Source organism: Lipotes vexillifer, unplaced genomic scaffold (assembly GCF_000442215.2).
Source record: "Lipotes vexillifer unplaced genomic scaffold, Lipotes_vexillifer_v1.1 scaffold940, whole genome shotgun sequence".
NCBI lineage: Eukaryota > Metazoa > Chordata > Mammalia > Artiodactyla > Lipotidae > Lipotes > Lipotes vexillifer.
The window spans coordinates 1,044,389-1,060,612 of NW_006775864.1; the positions used below are offsets into that span (position 1 = coordinate 1,044,389).

The 16,224-nt window shown below is 41.8% G+C and overlaps 1 protein-coding gene across 1 annotated transcript in view; it reads left to right on the forward strand.

Annotated features, from left to right (window-relative positions):
* Nucleotides 1–16,224, forward strand: part of LOC103075697 (contactin-associated protein-like 2) — a gene marked incomplete at its 3' end in the record, with an annotated part of 1,289,195 nt that overhangs the window by 1,034,892 nt on the left and 238,079 nt on the right. The window contains exon 13 of the mRNA XM_007450234.1: nucleotides 155–282. Within this exon, the coding sequence (XP_007450296.1) occupies nucleotides 155–282 (128 nt within the window). The remainder of the gene's footprint in view (nucleotides 1–154; nucleotides 283–16,224) is intronic.

A 16,224-nucleotide genomic window follows, 5' to 3' on the forward strand; every position in this document is an offset into this window, starting at 1 on the left:
AAGAGCGGGAACAACTCTAACTGTGGTTCTACTTAGTGCGCCTCTGAGCATTTATTGGAATGTGGTCAATCGTTAGACAACTTAAACAATGATCAAAAAAGACGTGTTTCTAACTTAGCCTCCTCATGCTTTTCTGTCTTTCCCTGTGATTCAGGAGGAAGGACGCTGGCTTCTTATCCTACAAAGATCACCTGCCAGTAAGCCAGGTGGTGGTTGGAGATACTGACCGGCAAGGCTCGGAAGCCAAACTGAGTGTGGGTCCCCTGCGCTGCCAAGGAGACAGTAAGTGTGCCCGTAACTGGGGCTGGCACCTCCTTACCAATTTTAAATAGTGTTTCCCAGCAAACGCGAGGTTGGCAGAAAACAGATTGCTGTTCGGTATAAACAGAGCCAAATGGAGGGCTAGGCAGACCTTAATACACAGAGGAGGGCAGCAAGCTGTAAGTCTCCAGTACAGGAGGCTAGATATGGGCGTAAAATGTGGCTATCCATCTTTCTTGTATATTCCTATGTAACAAATGTGACTACCTAAATTTATGGTGATATAAGTAGCAATGCTAATAGCATAAAAGCCACACTCACCAGCTGTGATTCCACTGAGTGCTGCTCTTAATGCCATTAGCATAACTATTTATATCACCGTAATCATATAAATAGTAGCATTAGGGCTTAATGTATCATTGTAAACTTGGATCATGGTTACATAAAGTTTGACATTAGTGCTATCAAATTTCACCATCATCAGAGCTTGATGGTCCTTTGTAAGCCAAAGAGTGTTTCTGTAACTGCATCTTGCTTTCAAGATTCGGCACCACAGAGAGGAATTTGGGGCTGTTGGCAGTCAGGGAGTTAGCCTCATGATCCCACCTAATTAAGGGTACCGTTAGGATTTTATGTTGTCTGATACCCTTCCGTGTGCTTTATGCGTAGTCGGAGGGAACTGGTGACCGGCTGCTATGGGGATTCTGCAGTGAGCATCCTGGGCGTCATTTCCCCTCTTCTCCTCTGCACACATGATTTGGGCAGCTCTTCCAGGAGTATATGCTTTTGTGATTGTGTGCTAGGCATCAGGAGACTAGATTCTGTTCCCTGAGTAGCTGACTTGTCAGAAGACCTCAGGCAAACCCCTCCTTTTTCTCCGCTGTGGTGCTCAGAATACCACCTGCATCCCAACTCCTCCTGGGGAGGCCATAAAGATTTTAGTGCCTAGATCTGGATTCCTCCTAGCAAAGCATTCTGTCAGATGGAATGTTATTACCACTTCCATAAATCAAGGGAGAATTAGATCTACTCAATGTAATAAATTACTGCATCCACTCAAAGAGGTGTCCTAAGAAATGTAATGATGCATGCTCAGCTGTTTACTACTTAGTACATCGAGGCTGTCAGCAGTTAAACCACGCAGTGTTCCTGATACAAAAGAGAGATGGAATTTGTACTGATTTTTCCCTTCTTACACAGAGAAAATGAAAATGCTATCCTTAAAATGAAACTGATCAAAAGAGCTTTGTCATGCATTTATTAAACAATAAAACTTCATTTGACTAGCTTAGTAGAACTGTGCAATAAGAAATTTTGTTTCGACTGCTTAAGAAAAGATACTGACATAAAATAATAATATATATGCCTTTTTAAACACATATTTTGAGAGATGGACTATAGTGTCACTCTCAAAATAGGCAGGTTCTCATGAGTTATCTAATGAAAATCAGTTTCATTGTCATAATTACTCATTAATATATAAAGGTAAAGTAGTTCTCACTTATCAATTCTAATTCTAAAGTTAGCCTTAAATTAGAGAAAGGGTTCCCATTAAGTAATGGATTAAGTCAATATAGTTATACAATCCCACTTCTGCATATTTTTTTTACCACTCTTAAAGAGTCCAGGTACTTTAAATAGTATATGTGGGAGTGTATTAACAGTCTATAGTTAATATTAGCATGTTTTCTCTTAATAAATCAGTCCTCAGGAAGAATTTATTATGTGTCTGCTATTTGTCTAGCACTTTACTAGGTACTCTGGTGAGTTAAAAAAAGAATTTCAGGGCTTCCCTGGTGGCGCAGTGCTTGAGAGTCCGCCTGCCGATGCAGGGGACGCGGGTTCGTGCCCCGTTTCGGGAGGATCCCACATGCCACGGAGCAGCTGGGCCCGTGAGCCATGGCCGCTGGGCCTGCGCGTCCGGAGCCTGTGCTCCGCAAATGGGAGAGGCCACAACAGTGAGAGGCCCGCATAACGCAAGGAAAAAAAAAAAAAAAAAAAGAATTTCAAACCATGTTTTGAGAAATGCACATTAAAAAGTATTGGAAAACATAAAATGTTTTATAATTTAATAGACTTGTGATCTAAAATTATTGCAACTGGTGCTCAAGAAAGGAGTGATAGATAGTATGTTTCAGGCAGACTTTATATTTAAATAGAGAAAATAGGAGAACTATGGTGGTCAATGTTCATTTGCATTTCTTTCCCAAGGCTGTTGCTCTCAGAGACATTCTTAGGACCAGCTGATAGACAAAGAGCTGTCCTGTTCATTGACACCGCATGGCCTCAGGGTTCTTGTACTGCAGCTTCATCAAGACTGAATCTATATTTTACCTGATACCTCATGAAAATAAAAGCACAGTCAATTTTTAATTGCAATTATGTGGAATACTTTTGTGTCCAAGAGAAAGAGAGAGAGAGAGATCCTCGTTTTTTGTAGGCAACCGGCAATATTATATACCTCATACCTGAATTGCCAGGTAGCAGTTAGCAGTTTTGATGCTCACGTTCCTTTTAAGAATGTTCTAACGTGGACACAGTAATGATAAAGTGTCTACATCATAGCATTTTCCAGATTTTACACATGTATGGTGTCCTTGGATACAGCCCCCTGCGAGGTAGGTAAGGTAAATATTAGCCTTTCTGTTTTACAAATGAACAAAATATTTCTTTCAAAGTGTCATGTACGCAACAAATTTCTGTGCCCCCTTTTGCTGCTTCTGGGAGGCTCCCAGAGGAAAGACAGAGCAGACAACATAACCAGCTTTCTCTGCATGAGATCAGGCTTGTTTCCCCGACTCCATTCTCATCCCTGAGTCAACGGCAGAAATTAAATTGTTTTAAAAGTATTTCATCTGGGTCTCTCCCCACCCACGTCCAGTTACCAACACAGCATGAATGTTGGGGGGATTAGATTCCAATTTGTATAAGTTAAAAAGTGGTATCATGCATATATCCTGTTGTTTGCAGAGATTAACCTTGTGTCATTTACTGAAGTCTGTGCAAAGGTACAGTTTAAAAAAACCAAATCCACTGTTGAGAAATGTCTTTCTCTATTTGAGGAGTTGAATGATGACAGCCCTCGCAAGCTGTCTCTTGAATTAGGTCTGGTTCTACCTCCCAGTCTTAGAGAATGAAACAATTTTTGTGGGCTCTGACCAACCGTTTAGGCAGTTTCAGTTGATTTCATCATGCCTGCTGAGTTTCATTTTTACTTTGATTCATCTGAACTCAGACCCATATAATCAAAATGCTAAGAAAATCATTGAGTTCCAGACCTGCTGCATTGCCCATATAGCACTGTAAAATGCTTATGCCCTTATACTTTTTGGGTTTTTTTTCCAAACACGTTCAAATGGAAGCCTCAAATCTAAAACTGCAAGTGTGACTGAGGGTGGATGGTTAGCTAAGATAAAAAGTGAGGTAAAATTACAAATTACCCCCTTAAACCATGCGTACTCCCCTAGGAAGAAACAAGAGAGCTATTTAGAGGACCAAAACGGCTGACAGAGTAGAAATTGTTTTCAAATTTAAAAATATAATTGTTCTTGGATGGAGTTGCTAAACTTCTATGGAATTAGTTCAAAAACAAACTATTTCGGGTTTTGGAGGTAGGAATCCTTTTTGTACTATATATAGTGACTATAATTAATTGTAGAAAGTATTTGCTAGATAATTGTTTTATTCTCAACCATATAAGGTAAAGATTTCCCATATCTCCTCTAGGGATACAGAGACTTTAAACAATTAATTAGGAGCAAGTTTGCTACAAAGGCAAGTGTTTTTAATACACTTGGGTAGAAACAATCAGGAAAACATGTTACTCAAGGACCACTGAGTCCGTGCCTGAAACCCGCCCTGGCTGTCGGCACAGCCGGACTGGAGTCATGGTGGGCGTTTAAGATGTAAATTCAAGTTCTTAGAGCTACAGAGGTGACTGAGAGGCCAAGAAGAAAAGGCAAGGCAGACCACATCCGGCTCAGGAACACTCAGAGGACGGAGACAAAGCTGAGAGTGAAAGAAACACAGACGATGACGGCGTTTCATCCAAACGACATTGGCCTTTTTTCCTTTGGGAATGCCATCATATGTGCCCGAGATATATAAAGGCCAGCCTATCTTTACTGCAAGACTTTTACAGACCAGGGCCATCCCCAGCCATTCCCTTACCAAGGAAGGCAAGGCAATGACTATATCTACATGTTGTTTCTCCCAGGATAAGACAGTTTCATTGGGGGCTCAAATGAGTATCATTCCCCATAGGATGGACCCAGGGGCACACACAGGCCACACCATCTCCCGGTGTGAGACACACTCAGTGCCGCCTAAGAGGACTAGACAAGGAGAGAGGGGCAGCTGCTCATCTGGGCTCAGGAAGCAGTTTTGATTGTGCAGAGGAAGCCGCTCCCCGGGCTCCAGAGAAGAGTAGACAGTTTGCTTATCCCCCTTTTCTTTGCTGCTCCAGGCTTGGAAGAGCCGAGAAAGGGAAAGGGCCCAGCATGCAGGCTGTAAGCCATGCACTTTATATTCGTCTTCTCTTTTCATTCTCCCAACATCCTGTATGCGGTGATAGCTTTGTATTTTGTACCAATGAGAAAACAGAATCAGACTTATTAGATGGTTTGCCAGTGAGTTTCAGAGCTGGGGCCAGAAGAGCCGTGTGGTTCCAGAGCAGATGCTCCACGTTCTTTTCGTTTCCCCATTTCTTCCAATGAAATGTAGATGTATGTACTTGCGTCAAGTATAGCTAAAAGCAAGAACAAAGAATCACAACATTCTAGCGGTGGAAGACTTAGATATCAGACAGTACAAACCTCTCATTTTACAGACGAGGGAACTTGGGTATGGGGAGGTTAAGTGAGCGACCCAGGGGCTCCCAGCTGGTTTATGGCAGAGCACAGGGAGAGAGAGTTTGACACGAGCCTTCATCTTTAGTAATTCCCTGTGGCCAAGATGAATGTTGAGATCCGAAGAGGGAGCTTTGACCTGGAACTCTGACCCTGGGTCCCTGCCCATCAACAGCCAAGCAGAGCAATAAAGTGGTGCCGAGCTCTTAATCTTGCCCCACTGTGGGATCAACTGTCTGGAAACCCTGATAGAAAACTCACAACCATAGGGATGAGGGGTCAATGACAGAAAGTTAGTGACTTCTTTCGTGTGTGTGTTTTGTTTTTACTTCTAGTTCTAGGCTTTTTTTTGGCTGATAGTAGCCAACAGGGAAAAAAAAAAAAAAAAAAAAAAACCAACCCCCCACAGTTATGTGTAGAAGCCATTAACTTCTATTTTTGTCTTAATGCTCCAGCCTCTGCTGCTATTAAACAAGAAAAAAAAAAAAAAAAAAAAAAAACCCACCCACAGTTATGTGTAGAAGCCATTAACTTCTATTTTTGTCTTAATGCTCCAGCCTCTGCTGCTATTGCCATAGGCTACTACCGACTGAGAAGCCAGAGTGTCTCTTAAGAACAAGCAGAAATAGTGAAATTTTCAGGATCAAAACCTAGGCTGATTCCCATTAAAGGACTGAGCCCTCTGGGCACATCTAAGGGCAGCTCCAGTGACACAGGCAGCAGAGGCAGAAAGAAGGAAGCCTTCCCTTTGGTCTTCCAGATTCCAGAGTGACTTTAAACGGTTAGAAGTGGACAGCGCCCCTGAAAAGAATCAGCTCTAATATTATTTGGCCACGCAACGTTAGCTGCAAACTCACTGTAGAAATGGGAAGTAAAATTAGTTATAGTTGGGGGGTAGTATTTCTATTTTACAGTAGATGTGGTGTTTGTATGCATGTGGCTGACTTTCCCACCTATGCTTTCAAATACTGCTTGTATTTAGAGGAATCATCACATCCCACAGAGGAGATCTGCCTGGCTGAGTGAGTCTTGCTTCCTTGGTGTCCTCTCCCTGGGTGCCCATCCTCTCCCTGAACTTGTCACAGGATCCCAGGTACAGGAGGGACTCTGTTCTGTAAATTGAATCCCCACCATTGGGTTCCTCTGCTGAACTTTCCAATTGATCTCTCCAGACTTCTGCAGAGGAGAGTGAGGCTTGCTCCTCTGCTTCTAAGAATTCCTGGTGTGGAACATGTTTGGAATCAAGAAAAATGCTAGGTGAAACAGTTTCTTACCTGTCCAGGATCTGCTCCTAGGATCTAATTCAACTTAACAGCCTTTACTGAGAAAAATGGGACATGGCTCCCATCCTGGATCAGTTTATATTGTATCGGGGTGAAAATTCTGACAAAGTAGAGATTTGGATGGAAGCTTGGATTCTTAGTGGGAGTTTGAAAAAAGTATGGAGGTCTTGAGTGGCAGTGCTTTACAAACTTTAATGTGCTCAGAAATCACCTGGGGATCTTGGTAAAATGCAGATTCTGATTCAGGAAGTCTGGGCCAGGACTCGAGATGCTACTGCTGCTGCCACTGGCCAGTGGACCACACTCTTGAGTAGCAGCGTTATAGAGCAGCACTGTGAATAGCATAGACTTTGGAATCACACACATCTGCCTCCAAATCCCAACTCCCTCCCTCAGCAGCCGTGTGCCTTTAAACCGGTTCCTTAACCTCCCTGGTCTTCCACTTCCTGCTCACAACCTTCTCTCAGCTGCAAATGAGAATAATCATAACTGCATCGTTGCAGTGGTTCTTTTAAACTCCAATTCCCTGCAGCCTTGCACACAGTCAGTGCTCTCTGGTTGTTATCACCACCATTATTATTACCTTTGTTCATTATGGAAGGAGTGACAGGCTTGATATCAGAAAAACTCTGCCCACCTCCCTGTCCTGTATCCCACTGTCTTTACCCTCGACTCTACCTATTCTTAGAGAAGACCTGCCTTGTCTCATAGCTGAGAGTTGGCACCCAGCCAGTAGCCTCCTTCCTGATTAGGAGGTGGTGGCCACAGCCTCTGCTTAGAGCTCAGCTGCATTTGCTGGGCTCCCAGGGTGATGATGTCTATCCATGCAAGCAACCCTCATTTGCTTCTCTCTGGTCTCCTTTGCTGGAAGCAGATGGAAACCACCCCCTTTGCTTGCTGCCATCTTTGGAAACTGGAGGACCCTAGCAAAATGCACAAAGAGCCCAATAACATACACAGCACTCGCCGTTCCCCATGACGGCCACAGAAGGAGCCTTTCGTCCAAACAGGGAGTCAGCTAGCCTTTCCTCTAAAAGACCAGACAGGAAGTATTCTAGGCTTTGGGACCATACAGGCTGTTAGAACCACTCAACCCTATAGTGTGAAAGCTGTCGTAGACAGTATGTAAACAGATGGACGTGGATGGTTACAACAAAATATTACTTAGAGAAACAGGAAACAGACTGAATTTGGCCTGAAGGCCATAGTTTGCTGAACCTCTGACCTAGAGTTCAAAAATTTTTTGGAAAAATATGTAGGACTTGAAAAATGTATGGAATTATGGCAGAATATTTTGCTGTTTTAATGCCGATTTTAGCCAGTTTTCAAACTCAGTCACAGTAACCTTCCAATTCATCCGCTGATGATACTGAGCAAGGATTCGCCTCCCCTTCTGCTACATTCTTGTCTTTCTCCATGCACACTCAGATTTCAGCCTAGATTATACAGGAGCTTCTAGATATACACTCAGCATTGATCTGAGGCACTGTGTGAATATAAGGAAGTACAAACTACATTTCTTGCCCTCAAAGAGCCTACAAAAACATTGGCAATCAAGACATAAACACTGCAGGGCTTCCCTGGTGGTGCAGTGGTTGAGAGTCCGCCTGCCGTTGTAGGGGACACGGGTTCGTGCCCTGGTCCGGGAGGATCCCACGTGCCGCGGAGCGGCTGGGCCCGTGAGCCATGGCCGCTGGGCCTGCGCATCCGGAGCCTGTGCTCCGCAATGGGAGGGGCCACAGCAGTGAGAGGCCTGCGTACTGCAAAAAAAAAAAAAAGACATAAACACTGCAGACTGAAGTTCACATTCACCACCATAATCGTTTCTCCACCTATTATCCAGAGTGACTTTTCCAAGCGGTGAATCAAATTACAGCACTTTTTGACTTATAACCAGCTGATAGCTTCCCATCACTCTTAAAATGCCAACCCTTTACCACATGCTACAAGGCTACTTCGTGTGAACTGCCCCACCCACCGGTCATCCCCACTTCCTCCATTCCAGCCCCACTGGTCTCATATCTCCAACATGCTCTGCTTGTTACCACCTCCAGAGCTTTTCCTGGTGGTTTCCTCTGCCTGGAACTTTCTCCCCATTGAGGCTCAGCTGGGCTGCAGGTCTCAGCTTCGATATTAACTCTTCCAAGAGCGCTTCCCTGCCCACTCAGCTAACAGTCACCCACATCTCACCACTCCCCATAGAACTGACCACAGTCTGAAATTCTCTCTGCAATGCTACGACACGACCCTAACATGAACTGCCCAGAGTCAGCATAGATTTCAGTCCCTAAGAAGACAGCCTTTTCTTTAGACCACAGCTGCAAGTTTCGAGGGGGTTCCCAAGCCACCTGCTCTTCTGACCAACTGACTACAAATTTGGGGGTTCCCAATATCTCCTCAGGACCAAAAATTTACCAGGATGACTCGGAGAAGTCAGGAAAGCACAATACTTAAGATTACAGTTTTATTATCCAAGATACAAATCCGGACTGGCTGAATGAACCGATGCATGGGGTGAGTTCTGGGAGGGTTTCAAATGCGGAGTCCCTATGTCTTCTCCTCATGGAATGTGGACACATCACCTGCTCAGCCTGTCAATGTGTGTCACTAACCAGGGAAACTCACGTCCACTTCAGATGTCCAGATTTTTTACTGGGGTTTCATTATATAGGCATGATTCAGTAAGTCATTGGCCACATGATTGAATTCAATCTCCAGCTTCCCTTCCTTCTCCTCCCTGGAGACAGGGCTGATATATCCTGGTTCAAAGCCCCAACCCCCTAATCCCATGGTTGGTCTTTCGGGCAGGGCCATTCTTCATCTTTTTTTTTTTGCGGTACGCGGGCCTCTCACTGCTGTGGCCTCTCCCGTTGCGGAGCACAGGCTCCGGACGCGCAGGCGCAGCGGCCATGGCTCACGGGCCCAGCCGCTCCGCGGCATGTGGGATCTTCCCGGACCGGGGCACGAACCCGTGTCCCCCGCATCGGCAGGCGGACTCTCAACCACCACGCCACCAGGGAAGCCCCATTCTCCATCTTAAAAAGTATCTAGGGGCCCACCATGAATAACAGTGATACTCCTATCATTCAGGAAATTCCAAGGGTCTAGAAGCTCTTTCCCAGGAACTTGGGACAAAGGCAGGATAAATTATCCATTGCACAAGCAGCTCTTTTCTCTGTGAATTTGCATTATTTTTGTCCTCACCCCCAACGGTAGGTGGAAACTGAGGCAGAGATCTATACCCTATACGAAGGCAGTGCCTGCCACCTTGAGAAGCTCAAATATGTGTCCGTTAAATGAATATGAATGGTTAAATAACCACAAAAGATTTAAATAAGCATTTCAGGATAACAGTGGAGGTAGTGCCACGAGGCACTTCATGATAAATTGCAGAAAACTTGCAGAGACAATAATTGCTATAGAGGTCCAAGAGAGGAACTATCACTTGATTTATATGCACAACTATTTTTAACCTCAATAAGGTTTTTGCACTTTATTCATCTTAACCAAAAGAAAACTTTTATTCCTTTGTACCTTGAAAACCTCTTGAATCCGATGATTATCTTCAAATTAAGGATTTAAAAAAAAAAACCTTTTTTGCTAAGTTTCTATATTTTCTCTGGCATTTCTAAATCAGGATGCACATGAAGTATTAAATTTATAGAACTCATTATTTAATCTAAATTAGATTAACCCCCCTGGCCCTTCAGAGATCCAAGGGGACTGTTCCACACTTTTGTTTATCTGTGTCTCTAGGTTATCACTGACAAAATTACAATTAGTCAGTACTTCAAACCTATTGTTAGGCTGCTAAGCTGTGAGCTATAAACTGCCTCACTCTGATATAATTAACACTGTGTTCCAGTTCACGTATTTTATGATACCTACTTGGCTTTTCATAACGCTTCTTTTCACCATCTGAACTACATGCAGGCCTAGCAAACTCAGGAACTTTATTGAAGAAAACTTTTAATGTAGCCTCTTCCTGAAGTTTGCTGATAGCTCCAGAGCAGCAGTCTTTAACAGTCATCGGGATTAAAAAAACAAAACAAAACAAAACCTGTACTAAACTATTGCAAACATTATGTAAGATTGCATTAGTGTCATTAAAATAAATCCTAATTCAAAACTCACCAGGTATACATATATAAAACAGTACATTTTAATTTTTATACACCTATTGGCGTGGTAAACAGCTCCATGGAACTAGATTTTAAAGTCGCAAATTAAAAAGAAAAGGGACATTGGTTCAAGATGGCAGCGTAGAAGGACGTGCACTCACTCCCTCTTGCGAGATCACCGGAATCACAACTAACTGCTGAACAGTCATCAACAGGAAGACACTGGAACTCACCAAAAGAGATACCCCACATCCAAAGACAAAGGAGAAGCTGCAATTAGACAGTAGGAGGGGCGCAATCACAATAAAATCAAATCCCATAACTGCTGGGTGGGTGACTCACAAACTAGAGAACGCAGAGGTCCACCCACTGCAGTGAAGGTTCTGAGCCCCACGTCAGGCTTCCCAACCTGGGGGTCCGGCAACAGGAGGAAGAATTCCTACAGAATCAGACTTCGAAGGCTAGTGACTCACTGCGGGGACAAGGACACTGGCAGCAGAAGTTCTGCGAAGTACTCCTTGGCATTAGCCCTCCCAGAGTCCACCAATAGCCCCACCAAAGAGCTTGTAGGCTCCAGTGCTGGGTCTCCTGAGGCCAAACAACCAACAGGGAGGGAACACAGCCCCACCCATCAGCAGACAAGCAGATTAAAGTTTTACTGAGCTCTGCCCACCAGAGCAACACCCAAATCTACCAACCACCAGTCCCTCCCATCAGGAAGCTTGCACAAGCCTCTTAGATAGCCTCATCCACCAGAGGGCAGACAGCAGAAGCAAGAAGAACTACAGTTCTGCAGCCTGTGGAATGAAAAACACATTCACAGAAAGATAGACAAGATGAAAAGGCAGAGGACTATGTACCAGATGAAAGAACAAGATAAAACCCCAGAAAAACAACTAAATACAGTGGAGATAGGCAACCTTCCAGAAAATGAATTCACAATAATGATAGTGAAGATGATCCAGGACCTCGGAAAAAGAATGGAGGCAAAGATCGAGAAGATACAAGAAATGTTTAACAAAGTTCTAGAAGAATTAAAGAACAAACAAACAGAGATGAACAATACAATAACTGAAATAAAAACTACACTAGAAGGAATCAACAGCACAATAACTGAGGCAGAGGAATGGATAAGTGACCTGGAAGACAGAATGATGGAATTCACTGCCACAGAACAGAATAAAGAAAAAAGAATGAAAAGAAATGTAGACAGCCTAAGAGACCTCTGGGACAACATTAAACACACCAACATTCACATTATAGGGGTCCCAGAAGGAGAAGAGAGAGAGAAAGGACCCAAGAAAATATTTGAAGAGATTATAGTCGAAAACTTCCCTAACATGGGAAAGAAAATAGCCACCCAAGTCCAGGAAGCGCAGAGAGTCCCAAGTAGGATAAACCGAAGGAGAGGCACACCAAGACACTTAGTAATCAAATTGACAAAAATTAAAGACAAAGAAAAATTATTGAAAGCAACAAGGGAAAAACGACAAATAACATACAAGGGAACTCCCGTAAGGTTAACAGCTGATTTCTCAGCAGAAACTCTACAAGCCAGAAGGGGGTGGCATGATATATTTAAAGTGATGAAGGGGAAGAACCTACAACCAAGATTACTCTACCCAGCAAGGATCTCACTCAGACTCCACGGAGAAATCAAAAGCTTTAGAGACAAGCAAAAGCTAAGAGAAGTCAGCATCACCAAACCAGCTTTACAACAAATGCTAAAGGAACTTCTCTAAAGTGAGACACACAAAAGAAGAAAAGGACCTACACAAACAAAGCCATAACAATTAAGAAAATGGTAATAGGGACATACATATCAATAATTACCTTAAACGTGAATGGATTAAATGCTCCAACCAAAAGACACAGGCTCGCTGAATGGATACAAAAACAAGACCCATATATATGCTGTCTACAAGAGACCCACTTCAGACCAAGGGACACAAACAGACTGAAAGTGAGAGGATGGAAAAAGATATTCCATGCAAATGGAAATCAAAAGGAAGCTGGAGTGGCAATACTCTATCAGATAAAATAGACTTTAAAATAAAGAATGTTACAAGAGACAAAGAAGGACACTACATAATGATCAAGGGATCAATCCAAGAAGAAGATATAACAATTATAAACATTTATGCACCCAGCATAGGAGCACCTCAATACATAATAAGGCAAATGTTAACAGCTATAGAAGAGGAAATTGACAGTAGCACAATAATAGTGGGGAACTTTAACACCTCACTTACACCAATGGAGAGATCATCAAGACTGAAAATTAATATGGAAACACAAGGTTTAAATGACCAGTTAGATTTCCAGTTAGATTTATGATATTTTTAGGGCATTCCATCGAAAACAGCATATTACACTTTCTTCTCAAGTGCACACCAAACATTCTCCAGGATACATCACATCTTGGGTCAAATATCAAGCCTTGGTAAATTTAAGAAAATTGAAATCATATCAAGCATTTTTCTCATCACAATGCTATGAGATTAGAAATGAATTACAGGGGAAAAAAACAGAAGAAACACAAAACAAATGGAGGCTAACCAATACATTACTAAATAACCTACAGATCACTGAAGAAATCAAACAGGAAATCAAAAAATACCTAGAGACAAATTACAATGAAAGTACGACAATCCAAAACCTATGGGATGCAGCAAAAGCAGTTCTAAGAGGGAAGTTTATAGCAATACAATCCTACTTCAAGAAACAAGAAAAGTCTCAAATAAACAATCTAACCTTACACCTAAAGGAGCTAGAGAAAGAAGAACAAGCAAAACCCAAAGTTAATAGAAGGAAATAAATCATAAAGATCAGAGCAGAAATAAATGAATAGAAACCAAGAAAACAATAGCAATGATCAATAAAACCAAAAGCTGCTTCTTTGAGAAGATAAACAAAATTAATAAACCTTTAGCCAGACTCATCAAGAAAAAGAGGGAGAGGACTCAAATCAATAAAATTAGAAATGAAAAAGAAGTTACAATGGACACTGCAGAAATACAAAGGATCATAAGAGACTACTACAGGCAACTGTATGCCAATAACATGGACAACCTGGAAGAAATGGACAAATTCTTAGAAAGGTATAACCTTCCAAGACTGAACCAGGAAGAAATAGAAAATATGAGCAGACCAATCACAAGTAATGAAATTGAAACTGTGATTAAAAATGTTCCAACAAACATAAGTCCAGGACCAGATGGCTCCACAGGTGAATGCTATCAAACATTTATAGAAGAGCTAACAACCATCCTTCTCAAACTCTTCCAAACAATGGCAGTGGAAGGAACACTCCCAAACTCATTCTATGAGGCCACCATCACCCTGATACCAAAACCAGACAAAGATACTACAAAAAAAGAAAATTACAGACCAATATCACTGATGGATATAGATGCAAAAATCCTCAACAAAATACTAGCAGACAGAATCCAACAACACATTAAAAGGATCATACACCATGATAAAGTGGGATTTATCCCAGAGATGCAAGGATTCTTCAGTATACGCAAATCAATCAGTGTGCTACACCATAGTAACAAACTGAAGAAGTAAAGCCATATCATCATGTTAGTAGATGCAGAAAAGCTTTTGACAAAATTCAACACCCATTTATGATAAAAAACTCTCCAGAAAGTGGGCAAAGAGGGAACCTGCATCAACATAATGAAGGCCATATATGACAAACCCACAGCAAACATCATTCTCAATGGTGAAAAACTGAAAGCATTCCCTCTAAGATCAGGAACAAGACAACGATGTCCATTCTCACCACTATTATTCAGCATAGTTTTGGAAGTCCTAGCCATGGCAATCAGAGAAGAAAAAGAAATAAAAGGAATACAAGTTGGAAGAGAAGAAGTAAAACTGTCACTATTTGCAGATGACATGACACTACACATAGAATCCTGAAGATGCCACCAGAAAACTACTAGAGCTGACCAATGAATTTGGTAAAGTTACAGGTTACAAAATTAATGCCCAGAAATCTCTTGCCTTTCTCTACACTAACAGTGGAAGATTAGAAAGAGAAATTAAGGAAACAGTCCCATTAACCATTGCAACAAAAATAATAAAATACCTAGGAATAAACCTATCTAAGGAGGTAAAAGACCTGTACTCAGAATCTAACTATATATAAGACACTGATGAAAGAAATCAAAGATGACACAAACAGATGGAGCGATATACCATGTTCTTGGATTGGAAGAATCAATATTGTGAAAATGACTATGCTACCCAAAGCAATCTACAGATTCAATGCAATCCCTATCAGATTACCAATGGTATATTTGCAGAGCTAGAACAAAAAATCGTAAAAGTTTGTATGGAGACACAAAAGACTCCGAATAGCCAAAGCAGTCTTGAGGGAAAAAAACGGAGCTGGAGGAATCAGACTCCCTGACTTCAGACTATACTACAAAGCCACAGCCATCAAGACAATATGGTACTGGCACAAAAACAGAAACATAGATCAGTGGAACAGGGTAGAAAGCCCAGAGATAAACCCATGCACCTATGGTCAACTAATCTATGACAAAGGAGGCAAGGATATACAATGGAGAAAACACAGTCTCTTCAGTAAGTGGTGCTGGGAAAACTGGTCAGCTACATGTAAAAGAATGAAATTAGAACACTCCCTAACACCATACACAAAAATAAACTCAAAATGGATTAAAGACCTAAATGTAAGATTGGACACGCTAAAACTCTTAGAAGAAAACATAGGAAGAGCACTCTTTGACATAAATCACAGCAAGATTTTCTTTGACCCTCCTCCTCGAGTAATGGAAATAAAAACAAAAATAAACAAATGGGACCTAATGAAACTTAAGAGCTTTTGCACAGCAAAGGAAACTACAAACAAGACGAAAAGACACCCCTCAGAATGGGAGAAAATATTTGCAAACGAATCAACGGACAAAGGATTAATCTCCAAAATATATAAACATTTCATGCAGCTCAATATTGAAAAAACAAGCAACCCAATCAAAAAGTGGGCAGAAGACCTAAATAGACATTTCTCCAAAGAAGACATACAGATGGCCAAGAAGCACATGAAAACTGCTCAACATCACTAATTATTAGAGAAATGCAAATCAAACTACAACGAGGTATCACCTCACACCAGTCAGAATGGCCATCATCAAAAAATGTATAAATAATAAATTCTGGAGCGGGTGTGGAGAAAAGGGAATCCTCTTGCACTGTTTGTGTGAATGTAAATTGATACAGCCACTATGGAGAACAGTATGGAGGTTCCTTAAAAAAACTAAAAACAGAATTACCATATGACCCAGCAGTCCCATTACTGGGCATATACCCAGAGAAAAGCATAATTCAAAAAGACACATGCACCCCAATGTTCATTGCAGCACTATTTACAATAGCCAGGTCATGGAGGCAACCTAAATGCCCATCGACAGATGAATGGATAAAGAAGATGTGGTACATATATACACTGGGATGTTACTAAGCCATAAAAAGGAACGAAATTGGGTCATTTGTAGAGACATGGATGGACCTAGAGACTGTCATACAGAGTGAAGTAAGTCAGAAAGAGAAAAACAAATATCGTATATTAACGCATATATGTGGAATCTAGATAAATGGTACAGATGAACCGGTTTGCAAGGCAGAAATAGAGACACAGATGTAGAGAACAAACATGGACACCAAGGGGGGAAGTGGCGG